Raw genomic sequence first — 21,314 nt, forward strand, 5'->3', positions numbered from 1 at the left:
AAAACCCTAAATTTATCTTTGAAATCATATTCTACCGATCAAATAAAATAAAATCAATCAAAAACAAGATGGGTTTGTTACACATACATTCTAAAATACATCTAAGAGCAATTGAGATTTGGATTTCGCATTCCAACATCGCTCACTTCGATTCGTGTTTCCTTTGTTTGATTAATTTCTTTATTGAATTGGAGTCCTAGATGTTTAAGTTTAAAGTTTATTTTGATTTTTAATTTTAGGTTTTTGAGGATAAGGGAACTATGACAAATTGAAATTATTTAGGGATATATAGATAATTACACTATCTTTAGACACCCCTTATAAACCCACCCTAGATAATATAATGAATGAGTATGCCTCAAAAAAAAATGAGTATGCCTCAAAATAGGTTTCTAAAAATAGGCTTATATAAAGAAAAAAAAATTCAAATTGGGCTTAAAATAGGCTTTGGAGCCCGCTGCGCAGGGATGCAAGTACACACCCTTGCACTCCCCCTTGGGGAGCATTTGGTATTGACTCCCCTCATACTGTTGCATAAGAATGTCGTTATACAATATCCAGATGAATGTGTGGAACAATGTAGTTAATTTCGACCGAGATTCCACCAAAAGTTCCGGTTTCAATACTCAAGGTAGCAAAGTGTGTGATTTTGCCGAGATGGAATTTGGCTGGAACTAGTTGGATTTTTTTGTTTATTTTCGGTTGGATTTTTTTGTTTATTTTCGGTTGACTCCGCCGGAATTAACTTAAAGTTTTTGAAATTTGTATGGATGGGTTTTCTACTATTTTAATCGAAAACTTGTTTTTTTCTTAAAAATTGGTGGTATTTATGAAAAATGTTTGATATACATATTATAGGAAATTCGAAATTGAAATTTCGGTAGTTATTCCGAGATTTCTCATGAAAATCTGAGATAAAGTTGTCCCGATGTCTCGGTCCCAACCGAGACGGATCGAAATCCGAAATTGACTACATTGGTGTGAAATAGTTGGAAACTTTGTGTAATTCTAATCGTTCTTTCTCTCTTTTTTGTAGGTATTTTTTTCAATCAAACAGCACTATTTGCATTTTCAAAAAAAAAAAGAAAAAAAAGAATGGCAAATTCTTTAACACAACAGCTAAGCATTAGCGGGCAATCTTTTCAAACATAACATCAGATTTGTCAAGAATGTCCATATGTTTTCTCTTCTTCGCTAGCTTTGTTGGATTTTGGTATCCATTTTGCTCATCAGTGAACTGAGCAGCAGTTCTAGCTCGCAAGTCTTCCAAGGTCTCTCCTTCCTTTGCTCGTTCCAATACCTGAAAGTTAACAAGTGATGATCCTTCTGTAAATTGACAGACACACACACAGAGAACTAGGACCACTTGCCTACAATGAAACTCAACCAGGAGCCTATTTTTCCTGTTTTTGGCCCCACGTGTGATATAACAGAATCAACCAACTATAGTTGAAATTTATATCATTATAATCAGTTCCAGCTATGTACTCAATATCGGTAGATAGATGCTTAAGAATATTGAGGTACGCTATGGCCATCATACTGCTTTCTACATTTGCTGTTCATGATGCTTCAAGAAAAGAACATGAACCAATCCTAGTATTAACCAACCGGGTGAGTTCCAAAAGCTTGACCAACAAATACGAGTTCACAGAAAATTGCTATAAAAAATAAAGTCATACCATAGAAAACCAGAACAGAATTATTTTTAGGTTCTAGAGAAACTTTAATAAAACAAGGTCTTACCAGATGCCGACCATACAAATGGACACTTGAAAGCTGTTGGAGAGCATTCTGAGCTTCCTGCTTTGTTACAAACTCAACAAACGCAAAACCTCTGTGGTTCCCTAACTTCATCGGTAACCTTAAACTTTTTACCTGCAAAATAATCAAATACATATCAGGAAGAAATTAGAAACATGATGTCCTAATGCAACATGATGTCCCAAACATTTCTAAAAATTATGCATGCTGATAAAAGTTCAATCACCTGGCCGAAAGGACTGAACAGCTGTCTCAGATCTTTCTCTGTTGCCTCAAATGCAACATTTCTTACAATTAACTTGGTAGAACTCTTGTCTTTATCAACTCTTCTTGCAACTTGCTCATCCGATTTGGCATGGCAGTGTTGCAAAATTAGTGCATGGCCATCCAAAATTGTTCCCTGGAAATGCAGACAAATAATTATATTACTTATTCACTAACCGTAATAACAAGAAACAAATGATTATCAGCTACATAATTGATTAAAAGTCTGCACCTAGATTACTATTTGCTTGTGAGAGTTTTTTTACCTGTAAATCTTTGCACACTTTTGTTGCTGTTTCAACAGAATCCAATTCGATGAAACCAAAACCCATGGAGACATTCTTTCCATTTTTCAAGTGCTTCTTAACCTGCAAATGGGCAAGAGCATGTAAGTGCGCAAATACACAACAAAGGCACTACATATAGACAATTGGTTGCTTAGAAAAGTAAGCATTACCTTGGCACTTTGAATTCTTCCCTCCTTAATCTTTTCAGTAAAATGCTTTTTCAAACTCTCATCAGATGTTATAAAATTCAAATTTTTGACAAATAGAGACCGTGACTGCACAAAGCAAACAAAAAGATGTCACCACTCAAATATATCAGGGAGTTAAAAAGGTCAAGTAAGTTCATAAATTAGTTTAAAAAGCATCCATCATTAAAAACTTAATAGGACTAGTGAAACGTAAACAGAAGTCTAAATAGTAACACTGACGATCTATAACATGATATTAAATTGCATTTTTGTTATGTAGAGAATTTGTGGCAGTTAGCCTTATGGACCGTTAAAGCCACACGAAATGCAATTAACTCTTGTACCAAAATATCCACTTAGGGAAGTTGTTAAAAAGTCAGATAGGATATTATGAGAAACTGTCACCTAAAGATAGCATAAGAATTCTACAAATCTATCGTGAGACACTGTCCTCTTTATTGGTAGATTAGTACAATCTACGAAATATAACATGAGCTCTGGGAATGCAGTCCTCACAACAGTAACTTGAAAGTGTAAGTAATTAATCAATCATAAGAAACAACAAACCTCAACTCTATCAGGATCAACCTCAACTCCAGATATTGCTTCAACCCCTTGTTCGATAATAGCTCTCTTCACATCGTTTTCACCAACGACACCATACTTCTGAGCATCAGCCTCCGATGTTGAACTTGGAGAGAGGGTATTGGCAGGAGCCCATTCCAAATACAATGGGGCATCTCTAACATTATATATTGACAGAGAAGTCTATAATCAGCAAATAATGTAACTAGAGAATATTCTATTAAAAATTGGTCGTAATGAAGTTCTATAGTGAGGGTAGCTGTAGGGTATTCACATGACAGATGAATTTGCCAAACCACGGGAACAGTAACTACAAGCATGTGAAAGTCAAATTCTGACTATATCACTGTTGAAAAGGCAGAGAAATATAAAATTTCCAGATACTCAGTTATTAGTAGTCAACAGCTAGCTAATTCTTTTTCTTCCATAGAGATTCCAAATTCTTTAAGACTTCATTTTAGAGAACACTTAAGAATACGGATGAACTTACTTGTAACGCTTGTACGCTAGGCCTTTGAAAGCTGCACGTGCTTCATTTGCTTCAAGGAAAACAACCTGCAAAATCATGTGAAGGCATTAATAAAAGCAAATGAGGTTAAGAATCTGCTTTACACAATTCTCCACTAAGTAATAATATTCCACATACAATACAAGTAATGCATTCCATCTGTTGATATTAAGTTACAAGCACTCAGGATTAAAAACACAATACACTACGCATCTAATACTAATTAATTTCACATCTAGCTAAACGATATTTGTTTGGGAGTCAGTGTTCCAAACCATGATGCAGATATTTACACCACTCATAAGAACATAAATGTTTTAGTACATATCAATTACTATCCCTAAGCTAAGAACACAATTAGTAGATCAAATACAAATGATACAGATACACAATATTCTTGGTTAAAGAATTTGACAGTTTGAAATTTGTGAAAGATTTGAAATCCAGCACGGAAGGCAGATTCAAAGTATTTCACAAATTAAAACCCTCGAATAGACACTCTATATTTCAACCAAGATAAGAAAATAATATCATTAAATGAGTAAGGGTTAGTATCAAAAATTCAGGCACGTTCAGATCCAAGTTATCATTATATGGAATGGTTGATATGATGAGTGCATACCAAGGCCAATGTTTTGGTTTGAGGAAGAACAATTTTATCCAAGCTTCCAAATTTGCCAAACATCTTCGTCAGATCTCCCTCAGAAGAGCCATATGGCAAATTCTTCACGAGTAGAACATGATTGCTTCTTTTGCTTCCATCGGTCTTTCGAGAGGCAAATTCCTCTAAAGCAGAAACGTTGATACCAGCATTTACTAAACCTTTTTTTGTATCAGCAATGACGTGTGTCTCTCCCAAAGCAATGCGAACAGCTAAATCATCTGCTTCCCGGTCAAGAAAATCACTTTTACTCACTCCATATTTCCTAGCAATGTTCTCCACAACCTGTTTGATATGGAAGAGAAATAAGTTACTGAAATCTAGAAGCCGAAGTAGCAATACACAATGAGAAAATAACAACTGAACCCTGATTCTTGTGACAAGGAAAATTAACTTCAGTAACAACACAAACTTCATAGAAAAAACGTTTTCCCCTAAATTATGTAATTGTAACCATCGGCTCTCATACATATCGCATCAGGTAGGTTTTTCTGACAAGAGTTATCTAAGAGCAAGGTAGTTATGCAAGAGATATGTAATTGGTTATCCTGTTATTATTTCAGACTGAATGGTGCAGAAGGACACTTTCAATCACGTAAATGAATCTGATGGAGGATAAGGATTGTTTAGCTAGTTTACATACTGTATCAGGGCGCATGAATAAAGTGTTCCATGCTCGTGTATCTCCACCGGCTTCAGTTGCTTTTCTTTGGTCGTCCTTTTGTTGCTTAAAAGTTTTTGAAGCTTGGCCACCAGCATTAGAGCTGAAAAACAAGTATAACAAACTCACTACATAATGGAAAAAGTGAAAGGAAAAAAAAAAACGAAAGACAAATAGACAGACAAACAAAAAAAGATCAACCAGTAAAAAACCAATTTAGTTCAGATGCTTACTCTTGTTTCATAGAAGTGTTTTGCTGTTTTGCTGGTAGAATATGCAATAACCTGCCCTGGAAAATTGAATTGTCTAACTCTTCAAATGCCCTGAAACGACAAGTCAGATTGATAAGAAACTGAAGAAGAAAATGCGTAGAACCACATTCAAAGAATTCACGATCTGCAAATCCCCAGTGACGAGCACTACAGTAGTATGATTAGCAACTATGAGCAAACAAAGTGGTTGCATCTTCGTGCAAAAATCATTGGAAATGATTCACCAAGTACACAGGTATGGTTACCAAATACCAAGGTACGGTTAGACCTTTATGATAGAGCTAACTCAGTGTAAACTAGGCACAACATGAATATTTGGCATCTACTTTCTTAGATTATACAATTTACGCATTCCCAAACTAAAAAGATAGCACAACTAAAACAATAACCAATAGAAAGATGTTTAATTGAGTCCAAAATACAGTACCTAACTGCGAATTCTGGAAGTGTATAGAGAACATATGCAATTCCTTTTGATCGTTTGGTATCTCTATCAACAACAAGATGGACCTCTGAAATATCACCAAATTTGCTAAAAATCTCCGTCAGATCTTCCTCACTATTCCACAAAAATTCATTCAAAAAGAAAAAAGAACATATATTAGACACCCAACAGGTAGATAGAAATTGAAGAAGCCTGAATGAAAGGTCAACATACCTCGCAGTGTATGGAAGATTGCGAACAAAGAGACGCCCTGTCTCAAGAATCTGTTTTTTAGCATCATCTAAGACTGACGATGGGTCCTCAGGCTCAACCATCTCACCATCAGATCCTCCAGGAGGACCTTCTTCCTCTTCTATCTTTTCTTGAGAGGCCTCTCCAGTATAGTCATCAGAGGGTTCTTCTGCGTACACTTCCCTACCAGCTTCGGCTTCACTATTTGGACCATCTTCACTCTCTGAACCAGAATCAGAATCAGAATCCGACCAATCCTTTTTCACTTTACTCTTGAAATAATCCATATCAGAAAGATCCTCAGTTTTAGGTAGAACAAGCGTCTCTTTCTTTGCTGAATCATCAGATGGCCCATTTTCTTTTTCAGCATGCTTATCTAATTTTACCTTTGATGGATCCTTCCGTTTCTTGTCAACCTTGTCAGGACGAGTTCTTTCAACAGCATCTTTGCCAATTTGGTCAGCAACAGCAAGAGTACTTCCTAATGTATCATTCCCCCACAACTTCGTCTTACTCCGTGGTTGCATAACTTCAAGAAACTCTCGAAGTTGAGGGTCATCGACCTCCATGTCCTTTTTATTTTTCTTCAATTCTCCTTTATTGCTTGAGCTTTTAGCAGCAGCACCACCAGTTTTTTTACTTTCATCTACTGTCTCTTCTTTTTTTGTAACGGAATGCCGACTCCATGGACGTGGAATATTTGCATCCCCAACTTTATGAGCAATCTGGATACAATCAATATGACATTTTCTATAAGAACAACAGCTAATGAACAGTAAACTTAATCTCTCCCTCTTATGCGTTTAATATATATCAACAGTTCTTAAAATGCACCTCACCTCACATGTAATTCTAGATGTATCCATATAAGAATTGTTGAAGTACTTAAGAGCTTCTTCAGCTTGTTGCTCCGTTCGAAACCCAATAAAAGCGAATTGTCTACTCTTACCATCTCTGATAACAATAATAATACAAAATAGTTACTTCCCCTAGTTCTCATTCATTCAAAATTCAAAAGAGACGAAATAGTTAATTAATTCATTCATTCAAAAGATGTAAGAAGAAGGAAGGTTTTGATTTACCTAGTTCTCATGAGTTTAGCATCAGTTACTTCCCCTTTCTGAGAGAAGAAATCTCTGAGATTATCTTCAGCAACATATTTTGGTAAATTCTTCACACATACACGTGACCTAATAAATCAAACAATTGCTAAAATCAAAAACCACACAGAAAAAGAAAATTTATCTAAGAAAAAACCAAAATCATTTAACTGAGATGGAATCAATCACACTTACATTTCACTTTAAAATCGAGATTACGATACTCCTACTGACTGAGAACTGAGAAGATAGAGATTGGAGGAGAAGAAAATTTGGAATCAATAAGTGAAGGTTTTGAGACGGTGGAGGTAGGCGGTGCTGAGAAGGAGAGAGCTAGGAGGAGGAAGAATTAAGAGGGGTTTAGCTCTTTCCGAAAGCCGCAGTTATAACCGCACACACTAGTCCGTTTTATTTTCCCCTTTTACCCTTTGAATGTGCTATTATGACTATCTTTGAAGGTGAGACAAGTTTTCGAATCTTTGCATATTATTCAAGGAAAATTTGTTGTTTGGTCCTAAGCCCATCTATTTTGTTATAGTAGGGTCCAATCGAGTTTTAGACTTATCACTAGGTCCATAATATTTTGAAAAGAGCAAAATGACGAGCTTACCCTAGTAGTTACCACGTGTGAAGAATGCACCCACTATAATAGTACCCACTATCTATTCATGTACAAAACCGCTGAAACGGTCAGAAAAATCATTAATGTTTATAACGTTACACAGAGAAACTGAAATCTTAACAGAGAAAATTCAAAGAGAATCTCAATCATTTTGAGATATCCATATTCTAACAAAACAGATCTCAAAGTTCATTCTCAATCATACGATTTCCCTTTGAAAACAACGTCTGATCAGAGAAAAATCTAAAAACCTAATAATGGTTACAAGAAAAATCAAAAGAACAATCAGAGAAGAAGAAATAATAAGAGATGATAGTACTGCTCTTAGGTCATCAGAAGAAGAATCAGGAATTTCAAGACGAAAATCAAAGAGGAAAAAGAGTAAAAAGGTTGAAACACCGAAATCGAAGAAAAAACTTCAAAAAGTTCATCGGACGATGAATCTCCAGATGTACTAAAAAGAAAACGAAGAAAACCGAGTAACAACGCACCAATTCAGAAAAAAGGTACTATTTCTAACACTTTCGGTATATTTTTTGTGTTTCTGGGACATAGATCCACCAGTACATATTTGAAGTACTGATTAAAAATTTATGAAAACCTATCAGAGTTTACATGCAACTTCTACTTTGTGTCTCTAGTACTTAGAATTGGCAGTACATAACTATGAAACTGTAGAATAAGAATCAAAAGTGATATGCAATGTGTTTCATTTTATTTCTGATACATAGAGCCACCAGTACATATATCAAATACTGAGGTTTTTTCTTAATTAGGTTGTTTTTTGGCAGTACATAAGTCCAGTAGAGAATGGGTAACATTGTTTCTGGCACATAATTGGCAGTACATAACTAAAAAACTGAAACATTGTAGTGTTTATGTACTCTAAATTCATATGTTTCTTTGTTTATGTGATAATAATCTTTGGATATGAAGTACATAGGGCCAATAGTGATTGATTGTGTTTCTGAGATGATGAATGTGTAGTCCATAAATGTTATACTGAAATAAAACCAATTAAATTTTGCAGGTAAGGTTGTGCCAAAATCTGTTAGGAAGTTGTATAGGTCTGGTTTCACAGCATTACATAGCCTGGTTGCCAGAATGAAGGTGAGTAAATATACTTTGAGTGAAGCCACATTGGAAAAGATAGCCGAATCTTCTTATGGACAGATGTTTTTGATGTTCTGGCACACTAAGTACTCAGAAAGTCATTGGGAAAAGTTGGAAGGTGCAGTGAAAAAGTACTTGAAGTGTTACAAAAGGGGTCGAGTCAATAATGAGCTCACATTTGAGTTTGTTAGAAGAGGTAAAACACACATTATCACGTCGACACCAGAAAAAATGGGTGTAATGTTTGGAATGCCAAGAATGGCAGGAAGAAGAACTGATGACACCTTTTTGACGGGAGGTGGTGGATGGAGGCAGAAACCATTCTACATTAGACACTTTGGTGATAGAAACACGGTTACAAGACCAATGCTACAAGATGCCATTTTGAAACTGCTCAAGCGTACTGGAATCAAGAATTCTAAATCTGAAGATGGCGAAGACAGTGATGATGACAATGATGAACAAGTACCCGATAGTGAAGATGATACAGATATGGAGTACAGGATACCAAGAGTAGAAACTGAACAAACAATTGAAGATATGGTTAAGGTATTATGCATGTTTATGTGTATTACTTTGTTTTTTACAACAAAAGATGCTCATAAACTCAAAGAAAAGTACTTTGGTTTAGTTGATGATCTTGAGAAGTCAAAGAATGTATCTTGGCCTGACCTGATACATAGTTTCTTAGAGAAGAAAATCAATCAGAACTACAACACTCCCGAGGACATCACTGGTTGTGTCGTCTATTTGTTGGTATCGATCATCTAGTACAAGCTTTTATTTTCCAAGTACATATTTACTCTACTGTCATTTAAGTTTCTGTATTTGATTCTATTGATGTTATTTTTGTCATAGTTGTTGTATGCGGAGCATACTCACTTGGTGAAACCAGTGACGTTACCAGATGATCGATACCTTCCAAGAGCGGCAAGGTGGAACATCAAAGAAATATCTGTTGAGTTTCTAAAGGATATGGAGGCTTCGCAATACACAGTAAGTCCCTAAGAAAAACAATACATATTACTAGGATAAGTTTTATTTCATTATGCTTCTTGTAGTTTTGGTTTAGGAAACAATGATGCATCAGTACATATCTAAAAAACTGATTAAAGTTGATGAATTTAAGTCTAATTATTTGTGTTTTCATAAATAATTATACTTAAATGATTTGTTTTAGGTAGGACACTATCAGAAAAGCAGTTTTCTGATTGATCAAAATGATTGTGTGTGTGTCATATGCACTATTTATTTGAGTACATATATGTTATACTGATACAAAAACTGGTTATATGTGTGTGTTATATGTACTTTTCCAGTTCTCTAAAGAATTTAAGGATGAATATACTATGTATGAACAAGAAATGTTGAATGAAATTGCTCAAAGGCTTCCAGTTGAAGACGTGCCATTGACAGTAGATTGGCAAGAAAAGTTCGAGGATTTGGAAGTAAAGAATGAAGATTTGAGGCTGACAATTGCAGAAAAATGGTGTGAGTTACAGAGAAGGAAAGAGGACGGCCTCCCCATTGATATGAGTATCCTAGAAGAGCCTTTGAATGATATATATCACAGAGCTTACTCACCTCCACAACCAAACTCGGGAGAAGAAGAATCTAGCAGTAGCTCTGAAGAAGGGCATGATGATTTGGATGACACCGTTCCATCAGCAACTACTCCCTTGGTAACAAAGGCTGAACAGGAAATTCCAGATGATACCTAAGAAAATTCGAATGAACAGGGAAATGCTACTCCAACAATGCATGTTATGGGGGGCTCTGAAGAAAATCTCACACAGTTCGATATTGAAGTTTCACAGTTTAAAATTTGGGCTAGATCTGATTTGGAGCGAAAGGTGAAAGAGCTGCAAGAGGAAAAGAGCATGCCAGAACCATCACAGGTAAGTTATATTCTTTCTAGTATTAGTTTAGTTTGTAAAAAACTAAAACTTGTCAGTACATATCTACTATACTGAAAAAACATACAAGTACATATCTGCAATACTGATTAAAAACATATCACCTTATGTTGAATAACAGACTGAAAAGGCTGAACTCCAACAAACAGCAGCGACACAAGTTCTGGGTAATATTGAAGTGGAAATTGGTTCTCTTAGAGATAGACAGGTGAGCGAATTGAACGTTACACTAGTTAGTTCAATTTTATACTTTGTCATCCTATAAAATAATACGGTTTGGCATTGCATTTATATAGGGTGCATCGCTTGAAGAAATGTTGCCGAATATGCAGTTTATGCCTTTGGTTTGTGAGCTGCCGAGTCTCAAAGAACTGCATACCGTGCCGATGGAGAAACTGATTGACCTGGCCATCCATGGGAAGGGTATTTATACCGATGAGTACTCAAAATATCTACAAGCTGAAATTATGGGAGATCCTTATCCATCCTTAGGAATTCTTAGTCTGGAGTACCCGTCGACTGGTAGTTTACCAAGCTTGGAAAAAATGGAATCTTCTCAAATCTTCGACAAATTTTATACTAAAGATCTGGATCCTCCATCACAAGTTTCAAGACCAACTTTTGACTTGGGTTTAGGACCAAGTGATCAAAATGGAGAAGAGGTGTAGCAGCCTGCAATTGATCTAGGTGCACCTGATCCACCTCAAATCCATCTTGCAGCTGCGCCTGCGCATAATGAAGCTCCAGCTGCTAGAGGAGCATCAGATCAAGCTCAAACGGATCCCTCGGATGAGCAAGCTCAAATCGATAATGCACCTACACTTAATGAAGCCTCTGCAATTGTTTTAGCTGCAGCTGAAAAACTCGTTTGAAAGCTGATCTTCAGCAACCTGAACAAGAAGTATGAACATGTACATATATCCTTCTGATACATATAACCAGCAATACGTATATCAATTTTTGGTCAAATAGTTCGTAGTCTGATTTGTTTCAAATGCAGGGAATAAGGAAACCTTGGGATCCCATTCCATTCAATGAAGTAGAAAGGAAGAAGAAAATGAAGAATGACAGAAAGCAACAGCCTACTAAACAATTAGAGAGTCTTGTAAGTACCTAAATCTACTTCTGTTTAATGAATTTATGTTTTGTTTTTAATGATGCTTTTAGCATATGTACTAATGCTGCCGATTCTCAAACAGAAGTATCCAGTTTTAGATGCTGAAAAGGCAGAGGAAGCTCGACTGAAGAAGAATATGAGCGCCGAAAAAGCTAAAGCATATGCTGAGACTCTCCAACTTCTTTCTGAGCTACAGAAGGTAATTATAATTACCAAAAAAGTGAAAAGTAACAAATTTATCAATACTTAATGGACCACTTATGTTACATATGTTCAATAACATGGGAAAAACCAGCAGTACATATGTTATGTACTCAGTGAAACTAAAAGTACATAACTTCTGTACTGAAAAGAATCCAAGAATACATATGTTCTATTCTGTTCATTTTTTTTTTTGCTTTTTCAGTCTCTCATTTTTTTTTTTTACGTTTATGGTATATTGAAGGATAACGAACCTGGAGTTAGTCAAACATCAGAGGAAGATGACGTAACACTTGCCAAGAGACTCGAAGATAGGCTGGCTACAAAGAGTAATGAAGTCAAACCAATAGCGAAGTCGACTACGTCAGTCATGGACAAGGAGAAGAAAAAGCCGACTATCTCAGCCAAGGAGAAGAAACTTACTCCAAAAATCACATACACCCCTCAGAAGCCAGTAACTCAGAGCCAACCGTAGAAAAGAGTTGATCCTGAGTTTGCTAGTGGCAAAGGACTGCCGGGACATAAAAGGAGAAAAACAAAGTCCAGAACTGAAAACCCAGTTGAAAAAGATTGTCCAACAGAGAAAGTTCAGAAAAAGGATAGCGAGAATGTGAGAAAGAGAAAAGCTAAAGGTGATCCAAATCTGCAAGAACTTACTACAAAAGTGAAGAATGCACGCAAGTTGTTGAGCCTAAGAAAATCTCCGTTCTATAAGGATTTGAGTTCACAACAAAGAGCGCTTCTCTCTCCTTTTTTTGACAAAGCTACCTCAATGTGAGTCTCTCTTGGATAGGTCCCTTTCATTTTAACAAAACTTTATGTACTTCGTTTAGAATCAAACTTATAATTGATTTGGATTATTTGAATTTGCAGCAACAGTGCTTGGAAAGCTCCTGCTGTGATTGGTCATCACATATTATCTGCAGAGACATTTGAAGATCTGCTATATAACAGGGCTTTAGAGGGAGATCTTATAAATTACTGGCAATACCAACTGAAAAAAGCATATCATAATGAGCAACCAGTGAATGGACAAAGAAAGTACATTCCAGTACTCCACATTGATCCAACAGGCTGGGTATGTTTTCCAATTTATCTTGATAAACAACATGCATCATGTCTTTGTAAAGGGCATAGCATATCTGCGAAACTAAAACAAAACAATTTTTTTTTGATGTTGTAACAAATATTATTCTTTCATATATGTGTTTTACACTATAATTTTCAGTACATATTTACTACACTGATAAATTTAATTCTTTTTCAGTTTTATTTAAGTGACCCAGTACATCAAGTAGCAGCAAACACTGCTGTCTTCTTACCCATCAGGAATATGGAGGAAGGAATGATGAGTGCCAAATAATGTATATATTTATCCCTTTTTGTTGGCATTTAACTCATCTTTTGTGCAGTAATTCTACATTTTATCCCATATTCTGTATTTTCATTGTTTTCAAGAATAAATATTTTTCTTACTTAATTTTGCATTTTTAGGTAATAAATAAAGTTTGGATGAATAGCAGAGCGGAAAAGAGCAGAAAAGTAGTGAAAAGCCGGAAGAAATTACGCAAGGAAGACGCAAAGAATGGAGCGCACGTCCAAAAAGCTAGGAATGGGCTCAAGAAGGAAGAATTGTTCTTAAAGAAGATATGGGCTGGGCATACCCAAGGCCCAAAACCCTTACCCAAACCCATTTTCTATATCCATACCCGCCTCCATTCTCAGCCGTTAGATCGGATCCATCTCATCATCCAATGGTCGCTTCTTCATCGTTCATCAAAATCCGAAGTCCCTGCAAAACACCATAGTACCTAAATTCCAAGCCTTCAGATTAGATCACATTTAGATCCTACGGTCGCTTCTTTGCCTGCGCATCAAACCTCGATATTTCCGCTTAACACTACAACACCTAACTCCATCTGGTGTCGTCAATTTTGTTGTATCTCATAATCCAACGGTCGCCACATACCTCTCCATCGTAGCCGTTCGATTCAATCTATATGGGATCATCCAACGCTCTTTACTCGATGTTCATCAAAGTTCTCTATCCCTGCTTCACACCCTAGTCACCGAACCCTATTACCCAACCAAACGGACCCTTCTTCTCCATCGGGTTCTTCCTCTCTTCTTCCCAAACAACAGAGAGCTTCTCTGCAACTCCATCACCTCCACCATCTCTTCCATCTCCACCTCGAACACCACCATTACCACCTTCCCCCGACAAACTCAGGATTCAATCACCACCCTTGTCTCTTCCTTTCTCGTCTGTAGCATCGAGTCCTGATGCTACAAACTCGACAGTGAGAGAAGCTAGGGTTCACAGACGTCTAGGGCTAGGCCAACAGCGCAACAAGAGCTAGAGGAGGAGCAGTAGAACATCAACAGGGCATGGGTCGAAGCCAATTTACACATGGGTATGTCGAATTTGATTTTCCCCAAAAGTTAGGGTTTGCAAATTTAGGGTTTTGGTGAAATTTTGTATTTTGTTGTAAACTATAAATAGGAACTGATGTAGGATGTTAAAGGGTGTTCTTGGTTAGCCGAGATACCCCCAAATTTGGGTTAATCACTGTTTAATTTTACTTTTAATTTTCACTGTTAATTTTTAGGGTTCTTCAATTTCTGTTCATGTTTGTTCTTTGTTAATTTCACTGTTAATTTTTAGGGTTCTTCTGTTGCAATTTTCATTCACTGTTTAGTAGTTTAAATGTTGTGTTGTTCCTGTTAATCATGTGTTGTTCCATCTGTTTTCTCATGTTCTGAGTTCACTGCTGAGGCTCAGATGAAGCTTTAGTGGACTGTTAGATAGTGGAATGCTAGGTTAGAGCCTTAGTGCAGTGTGTTGATTGAGCAATGGGAAGAGATTGATGCTCATAGTGCCTGTGATTGATTGTTCTGTCAAAAGACAGTCAATGCTAGGGGCAAACTAGTGAGCAAATTAGTTTTCCTCCCATTCTAGATGTATGCATAGGATTTTCAACTCAACCTAGGATCACATTGTTTGGCTAGGACACAAGGGTGGATTCAAAGCCTTAGCTTAACCCACATTCTGTTTTCACAGTCACTTGCAACTTAACTGTTTTGTTACTTCTTCACACCCCTGCCCTTGGCTTAGGCCTTGGTTCCATTGTTCTTTGTTTAGTTTCATTGTTCTGTCACCTTCTCATAATACTTTGTGCTGTTTGCTTTTGCCATTGTAAATTTGCATCCTTTTGCCACTGATGTTTGCTTCTTTCCCATGATCATTGTTAGTTTGTTGCACTGCCATTGTTAATCTCTTAGTTATTGTTCCCTATTCTTCCCTGTTCCTCATCTCTGTCTGTGTTCTCTTTTATTCTCTTTCTTTTGCTATCTTTTGCTCTTCTAGTTTCTCTGTTTTGCTCCCCATTTGTCCATTGAAGCTCACTGTGGTCTAAGTGCATTGATCATTAAGAGCCCAGTCCAGTTCACTGTGGACTCATTCAAAAACCAAACTGATAGCTCTATCAAGCCCAGCTCACAGTTCACTTTCCAAGCTAAGGCCTGTCACTGTCAAGCCCAGATCCTCATACAAGCCAACTGAGCCCAAAGCTCACTTCAACACTGAGCCCAAGTTCAGTTCATTGAAACCAAAGGCTAAAAGCCCAGGTTTGATCCCAAGGCCCAGTTCACATCAAAAGACCAAAAGCCCACTGAGCCCAAAACCATTTCATTGTTACAAAAACCCACTAAGCCCAAAGCACAATTAGAAGCCCAATAGCAATTTAGATCCCAAATAGCTAGAAACTCCAAAAACTCCCAATCTCTGTGGATCGACCCGTACTTGCACGAGCTACAACTGACGACCGTGCACTTGCGGTATTACTGTAGGCCCGTTTTCATTTCACTTCAATTTTATACGCTTTCTCGGGTCCACCAAGTTTTTGGCGCCGCTGCCGGGGATTGGTGCTGTGTTTTTCTTGTAGTTTTATTAGCTATTTTTGCATTTCACTACATAGCATTTGCATCTGCATCTGCTTCACTTCATTTGTTGTTGGTCCTGCTGTTCTGAACCAGTTTTTCCTCTGCTGGGACGCCACCAAGGAAAAGAACCAAAGCCCAACTGGGTTTTTGCAACAATATCAGAGCAGCTGGGCTGTGCTTAAAAGGTAACCCATTTAAGAGAACCCGAATTGTGGGCTTCCAATTTTTAATTGTGGGCTTGTAATATTAAAGCCAATTTTTGGGCTTTTTATTTTCTGTTGGGTTTGTAATTAATTTCTGTGGGCTTGTTTGTTTAATTTGTGGGCTTGTATTTAATTTTTGTGAGCTTGTTTAATTTGGACTGGTATTTTGTATTCTGGGTTTTTAAACCCAGCTGAGCTTGTAACCGATCACGCTAGGTTAACTCGTTAGTGGGCCGAGTACCCAAATTCTAGGCCGAGATTTTGGACTCAGTTTCACCAAACGTGTTCAAACCAGCTGAGCCAAAGCAAACACAAAACCAAACAGTGGGCTTGCTCCCATTCAAAAACCAAATTTTATTTTCTGTTAAAAAAAAAAAAAAAAAAAAAAACCAAAAATTTGCTCCTTATTTCAAAAACCAAAATTTTCCCAAAAATCCAAACCCATTAAAACCAAATATTTTTCCCAAAAATCCAAACCCATTAAAACCAAATAGTGGGCTTTGTGTCTTTTCAGTATGGGCCAACCTCGTGCTCTCCATGAATACATGTATCCGACAATAAAAATTCCATTATCATGTATTGTATTACCTCAAACCAATAACCCTTTTAAAATAAATGCAAGCATGATACAAATACTTCCTTTATTTCGAGGGTTCGATTCTGAGAACCCCTATACTCATGTAAGAGAGTTTGAACAAATTTGTCGGACTATGCAACCTGATCATATGTCCGAAGACTCTGAAATTGCGTTTGTTTACATTTTCTCTAAAGGAAAGGGCCAAAACATGGTTTTACGGTTTGAGACCACAATCAATCACCACTTGGGAACAACTCACTAATCAATTTTTCCAAAGATTTTTTCCACATCATAGGACCATCGCTATTCGTCAAAATATCAATTGTTTTGTCCAGTTGGATGAGGAAACTGTTTTTGACTATTTTGAACGTTTTAATGATTTGTTGAGCGAATGTCCACACCATGGATTTGAGAAGTGGAGACTTGTCGCTATCCTCTATGAGGGACTAGACTTTAAATCTCGAGCCATGGGTGGTGTATGTGTAATGGTGAATTCTTGATAAAACTGTGGATGATGCATGGAAATTTTTAGCTGAGATTGCAGAGAAAACCCGTCACTGGGATCCATTAGGGAAACTGAGACACTGTCACATGATTGGTGGTATGATTGAACTTTGGAATAGCTGTCTAGTCCTTCTCATGTGTATGATATTGAATATGAACCTAATCTAGAGGAACATGAGTTGACTAATGACACCACAACTGTTAATGAGGACCAATATGCATGCTACCATGATGATGATTATGATGATTATATGTTGAGAATAACATGAAAATATTGTGGAACCTGTTGGTTCAAAAACATATGGATTCTCGCCCTCGACCTTCATGCATGTTGTTCTTTCTAATACTCATTGTAATTCATATGATTTTGATATTGACATGGGATTCGTACAATTATTCTGTGAAGATGAGCATGACATAGGAATAGTTGAATCTTCTGTAGACACTAATATGCATGAAAATAATTTGATGTGTCTGATTCTCTACCTAGGTCACATTGTGATATTTCTCCTGATTTGCCGATGCATGAGAATGAATCTGTTGATGATGTTGATGACTCTGATTGTGATCTTGCCGATTTGTTTATGATTGTGAGCATGTTATGACACTTGTAGAAGACTTAGGAGATGTTGATGTGATTTAATGATGTGCCTATCGTCCTACATAAGTCACAATCTGATGGCCTTCCACCCAACCTAGATTTGGTTTGTACCCATATTGTCAAACCGACTTTTCTGAGAGTCCCTAATCTAGGTTTGGAACTGTGTGCTTCCCAAGTCCTCTTGGACTATTTTGCTTCTAAGTATAATACATTTGAGGAACCACAGTTGGAATTAGCATGTTTGCCCGTCCCTAGCACAGTTCATTTCGAGCTAGACCTTGTGCATGATGAACCCCCGAAACTGCGCGATTTTGTTTTCAAAATTATATCTTCTGTAAAATCCAGGTTTGGGGGTAGCTCATTTTTTTCACAGCTTCACTTGCATGCCTATCATATTATTATTGTGTGAAGCTGTTGAAACCTCTACACTTTGTCTTTTGGGTTGATCCTCAACTCTTTAGATTGTTAGTGTATGGTGAATTTTTGTATATAATCCAGTAGATAAAATTTCTTAAAAACCTTTTGTTCCTTTTGTATATATTTTGCTAATCCAATATGATCTCGGCTGACATATGTTGGATTCTTGCCTTGAATAACGGAGTTCTAATATTGCTTTCGCCGAAATCGGGTATTCTCTTTCCTTTTTCTCTACTCAACATGATCCTCTTCATATGTTGTATTATAATTTTGTTCATATTTTGAAACATTGAGGACAATGTTTAGTTTAGGTTTGGGGGTGAAAAGTAGATACTTTGATAATATGCCATAATTGAAAACAAGAACTCCTTCTTTTTGAAAAAATGAAAAATCAAAATAAAAAATAAAAAATTGAAAAAAACATAAAAATGGAGCTCATTTACCTTGAAATGTTGACTCTTGTGCAAATATGTAATTATTAGGAGTCTTAGTCTAGATATTTAGGCACCCTGATTCTAGCACAATTCACATAGTGATAAGAAATTTGCACGCGCACGATCTACCAATACATGTATGGCCTCGATCTTCAAGGTGTTTGATAGGAAGTCACGATTGCCAATCACTTTAGAATACTGAACGAAACTTGACTAGCTTGTTCTTTGGTTGGTTGGGATAGAAGGTGGAGGTTACATTAAGAAAGACAACCATCGAATTTAACTGGGTGCATCAAAAAGGGCTACCTCTTGCAAAGTCATGTAATCTTTTGTTTCCTTTTGTATATGTATCAAAAGTGTTTCCTTATCAAAAAAAAAAAAAAAAAAAAAAAAAAAAAAAAAAAACGATGTATATATTCAAAAAAAAAAAACAGAAAAATACAAAAAAATCAAGTATTTATCAATTCCATCCTCTTGTTCCAAAAATAAAAGAGAGTAGTCAATGTAAATAAGAGTCATGTAAAGAGTCATCTTTTTGTTTCATTGTAATAAGCAAGGAAGGGTGTATGCCATTGATGTACAACGCGAGTAATTGTGAAATACCTCCAACTCATTCACACATTCTCGTAAAGTCCGGACAGCTAGCTAGATTTCGACCTTGTTCTTAGCCTGAGAAACTATCTCTTGGTGATTAGTAGTCATAACTCATCTTTCTTTACACATGTGTAGATACACTTTACACTCTTATCACATGTCTTTTTTGTTATCAGTGCTAGGATTGTGCCTTGATAGCTAGATTGACATCTCCATTTTGCTGTGAGCTTAACTGACTTGCACATGTCACATTTGATGGAATCTGAGCTTATATTTTGACCTAGAACTTTGTAGGTACGTTCTAAGCAAACCTTCACGAGACTTCAACTCGTCCACTAGGGACACTTAGTGGTTTAAAAGGCTTAGTGCATACGCTAAATGCATTCGAGAGACCAGCGACAGTGGTATAGTTAGGATTTCCTTAGTTTTGTTTTACTTGAGGACAAGTAAAATTCAGGTTTGGGGGTATTTGATGAGTGCCAAATAATGTATATATTTATCCCTTTTTGTTGGCATTTAACTCATCTTTTGTGCAGTAATTCTACATTTTATCCCATATTCTGTATTTTCATTGTTTTCAAGAATAAATATTTTTCTTACTTAATTTTGCATTTTTAGGTAATAAATAAAGTTTGGATGAATAGCAGAGCGGAAAAGAGCAGAAAAGTAGTGAAAAGCCGGAAGAAATTACGCAAGGAAGACGCAAAGAATGGAGCGCACGTCCAAAAAGCTAGGAATGGGCTCAAGAAGGAAGAATTGTTCTTAAAGAAGATATGGGCTGGGCATACCCAAGGCCCAAAACCCTTACCCAAACCCATTTTCTATATCCATACCCGCCTCCATTCTCAGCCGTTAGATCGGATCCATCTCATCATCCAATGGTCGCTTCTTCATCGTTCATCAAAATCTGAAGTCCCTGCAAAACACCATAGTACCTAAATTCCAAGCCTTCAGATTAGATCACATTTAGATCCTACGGTCGCTTCTTTGCCTGCGCATCAAACCTCGATATTTCCGCTTAACACTACAACACCTAACTCCATCTGGTGTCGTCAATTTTGTTGTATCTCATAATCCAACGGTCGCCACATACCTCTCCATCGTAGCCGTTCGATTCAATCTATATGGGATCATCCAACGCTCTTTACTCGATGTTCATCAAAGTTCTCTATCCCTGCTTCACACCCTAGTCACCGAACCCTATTACCCAACCAAACGGACCCTTCTTCTCCATCGGGTTCTTCCTCTCTTCTTCCCAAACAACAGAGAGCTGCTCTGCAACTCCATCACCTCCACCACTCTTCCATCTCCACCTCGAACACCACCACTACCACCTTCCCCCGACAAACTCAGGATTCAATCACCACCCTTGTCTCTTCCTTTCTCGTCTGTAGCATCGAGTCCTGATGCTACAAACTCGACAGTGAGAGAAGCTAGGGTTCACAGACGTCTAGGGCTAGGCCAACAGCACAACAAGAGCTAGAGGAGGAGCAGTAGAACATCAACAGGGCATGGGTCGAAGCCAATTTACACATGGGTATGTCGAATTTGATTTTCCCCAAAAGTTAGGGTTTGCAAATTTAGGGTTTTGGTGAAATTTTGTATTTTGTTGTAAACTATAAATAGGAACTGATGTAGGATGTTAAAGGGTGTTCTTGGTTAGCCGAGATACCCCCAAATTTGGGTTAATCACTGTTTAATTTTACTTTTAATTTTCACTGTTAATTTTAGGGTTCTTCAATTTCTGTTCATGTTTGTTCTTTGTTAATTTCACTGTTAATTTTAGGGTTCTTCTGTTGCAATTTTCATTCACTGTTTAGTAGTTTAAATGTTGTGTTGTTCCTGTTAATCATGTGTTGTTCCATCTGTTTTCTCATGTTCTGAGTTCACTGCTGAGGCTCAGATGAAGCTTTAGTGGACTGTTAGATAGTGGAATGCTAGGTTAGAGCCTTAGTGCAGTGTGTTGATTGATCAATGGAAGAGATTGATGCTCATAGTGCCTGTGATTGATTGTTCTGTCAAAAGACAGTCAATGCTAGGGGCAAACTAGTGAGCAAATTAGTTTTCCTCCCATTCTAGATGTATGCATAGGATTTTCAACTCAACC

General features: G+C 37.0%; 1 protein-coding gene, 1 long non-coding RNA gene and 1 other non-coding gene across 3 annotated transcripts; 1 reads left to right on the plus strand and 2 right to left on the minus strand.

Moving 5' to 3' along the window:
• Nucleotides 1–887: 887 nt before the first annotated feature.
• Nucleotides 888–7,306, minus strand: LOC113296834 (multiple RNA-binding domain-containing protein 1-like). The gene is made up of 15 exons (XM_026545191.1): nt 7,162–7,306; nt 6,949–7,056; nt 6,706–6,820; nt 5,849–6,591; nt 5,618–5,749; nt 5,152–5,241; nt 4,901–5,021; nt 4,219–4,542; nt 3,579–3,643; nt 3,071–3,245; nt 2,486–2,590; nt 2,295–2,396; nt 1,991–2,164; nt 1,747–1,878; nt 888–1,300 (listed from the first exon to the last, which is right to left on the minus strand). Coding segments are annotated over exons 1-15 (2,562 nt in total). The 5' UTR covers nt 7,164–7,306; the 3' UTR covers nt 888–1,126.
• Nucleotides 7,307–10,463: 3,157 nt separating this feature from the next.
• Nucleotides 10,464–11,010, plus strand: LOC113296835. The gene is made up of 3 exons (XR_003333166.1): nt 10,464–10,599; nt 10,739–10,825; nt 10,914–11,010. It is a non-coding gene; the product is annotated as an uncharacterized LOC113296835 (long non-coding RNA).
• Nucleotides 11,011–16,962: 5,952 nt separating this feature from the next.
• LOC113300814 lies at nt 16,963–17,066 on the minus strand. Its single transcript, XR_003335928.1, has one exon. It is a non-coding gene; the product is annotated as a small nucleolar RNA R71 (small nucleolar RNA).
• Between the last annotated feature and the right edge of the window lie 4,248 nt (nt 17,067–21,314).

Source organism: Papaver somniferum, chromosome 7 (assembly GCF_003573695.1).
Source record: "Papaver somniferum cultivar HN1 chromosome 7, ASM357369v1, whole genome shotgun sequence".
Classification (NCBI taxonomy): Eukaryota; Viridiplantae; Streptophyta; class Magnoliopsida; order Ranunculales; family Papaveraceae; genus Papaver; species Papaver somniferum.

What these genes read in the sequence shown, in the direction of transcription:
- LOC113296834 (XM_026545191.1), bottom strand. An exon ending in AACACTTCTATGAAACAAGA is followed by an intron (nt 5,022 to 5,151) that starts GTAAGCATCTGA and finishes CTTGTTTTTCAG; the next exon opens with CTCTAATGCTGGTGGCCAAG. An exon ending in AAGTGTGCAAAGATTTACAG is followed by an intron (nt 2,165 to 2,294) that starts GTAAAAAAACTC and finishes CTGCATTTCCAG; the next exon opens with GGAACAATTTTGGATGGCCA.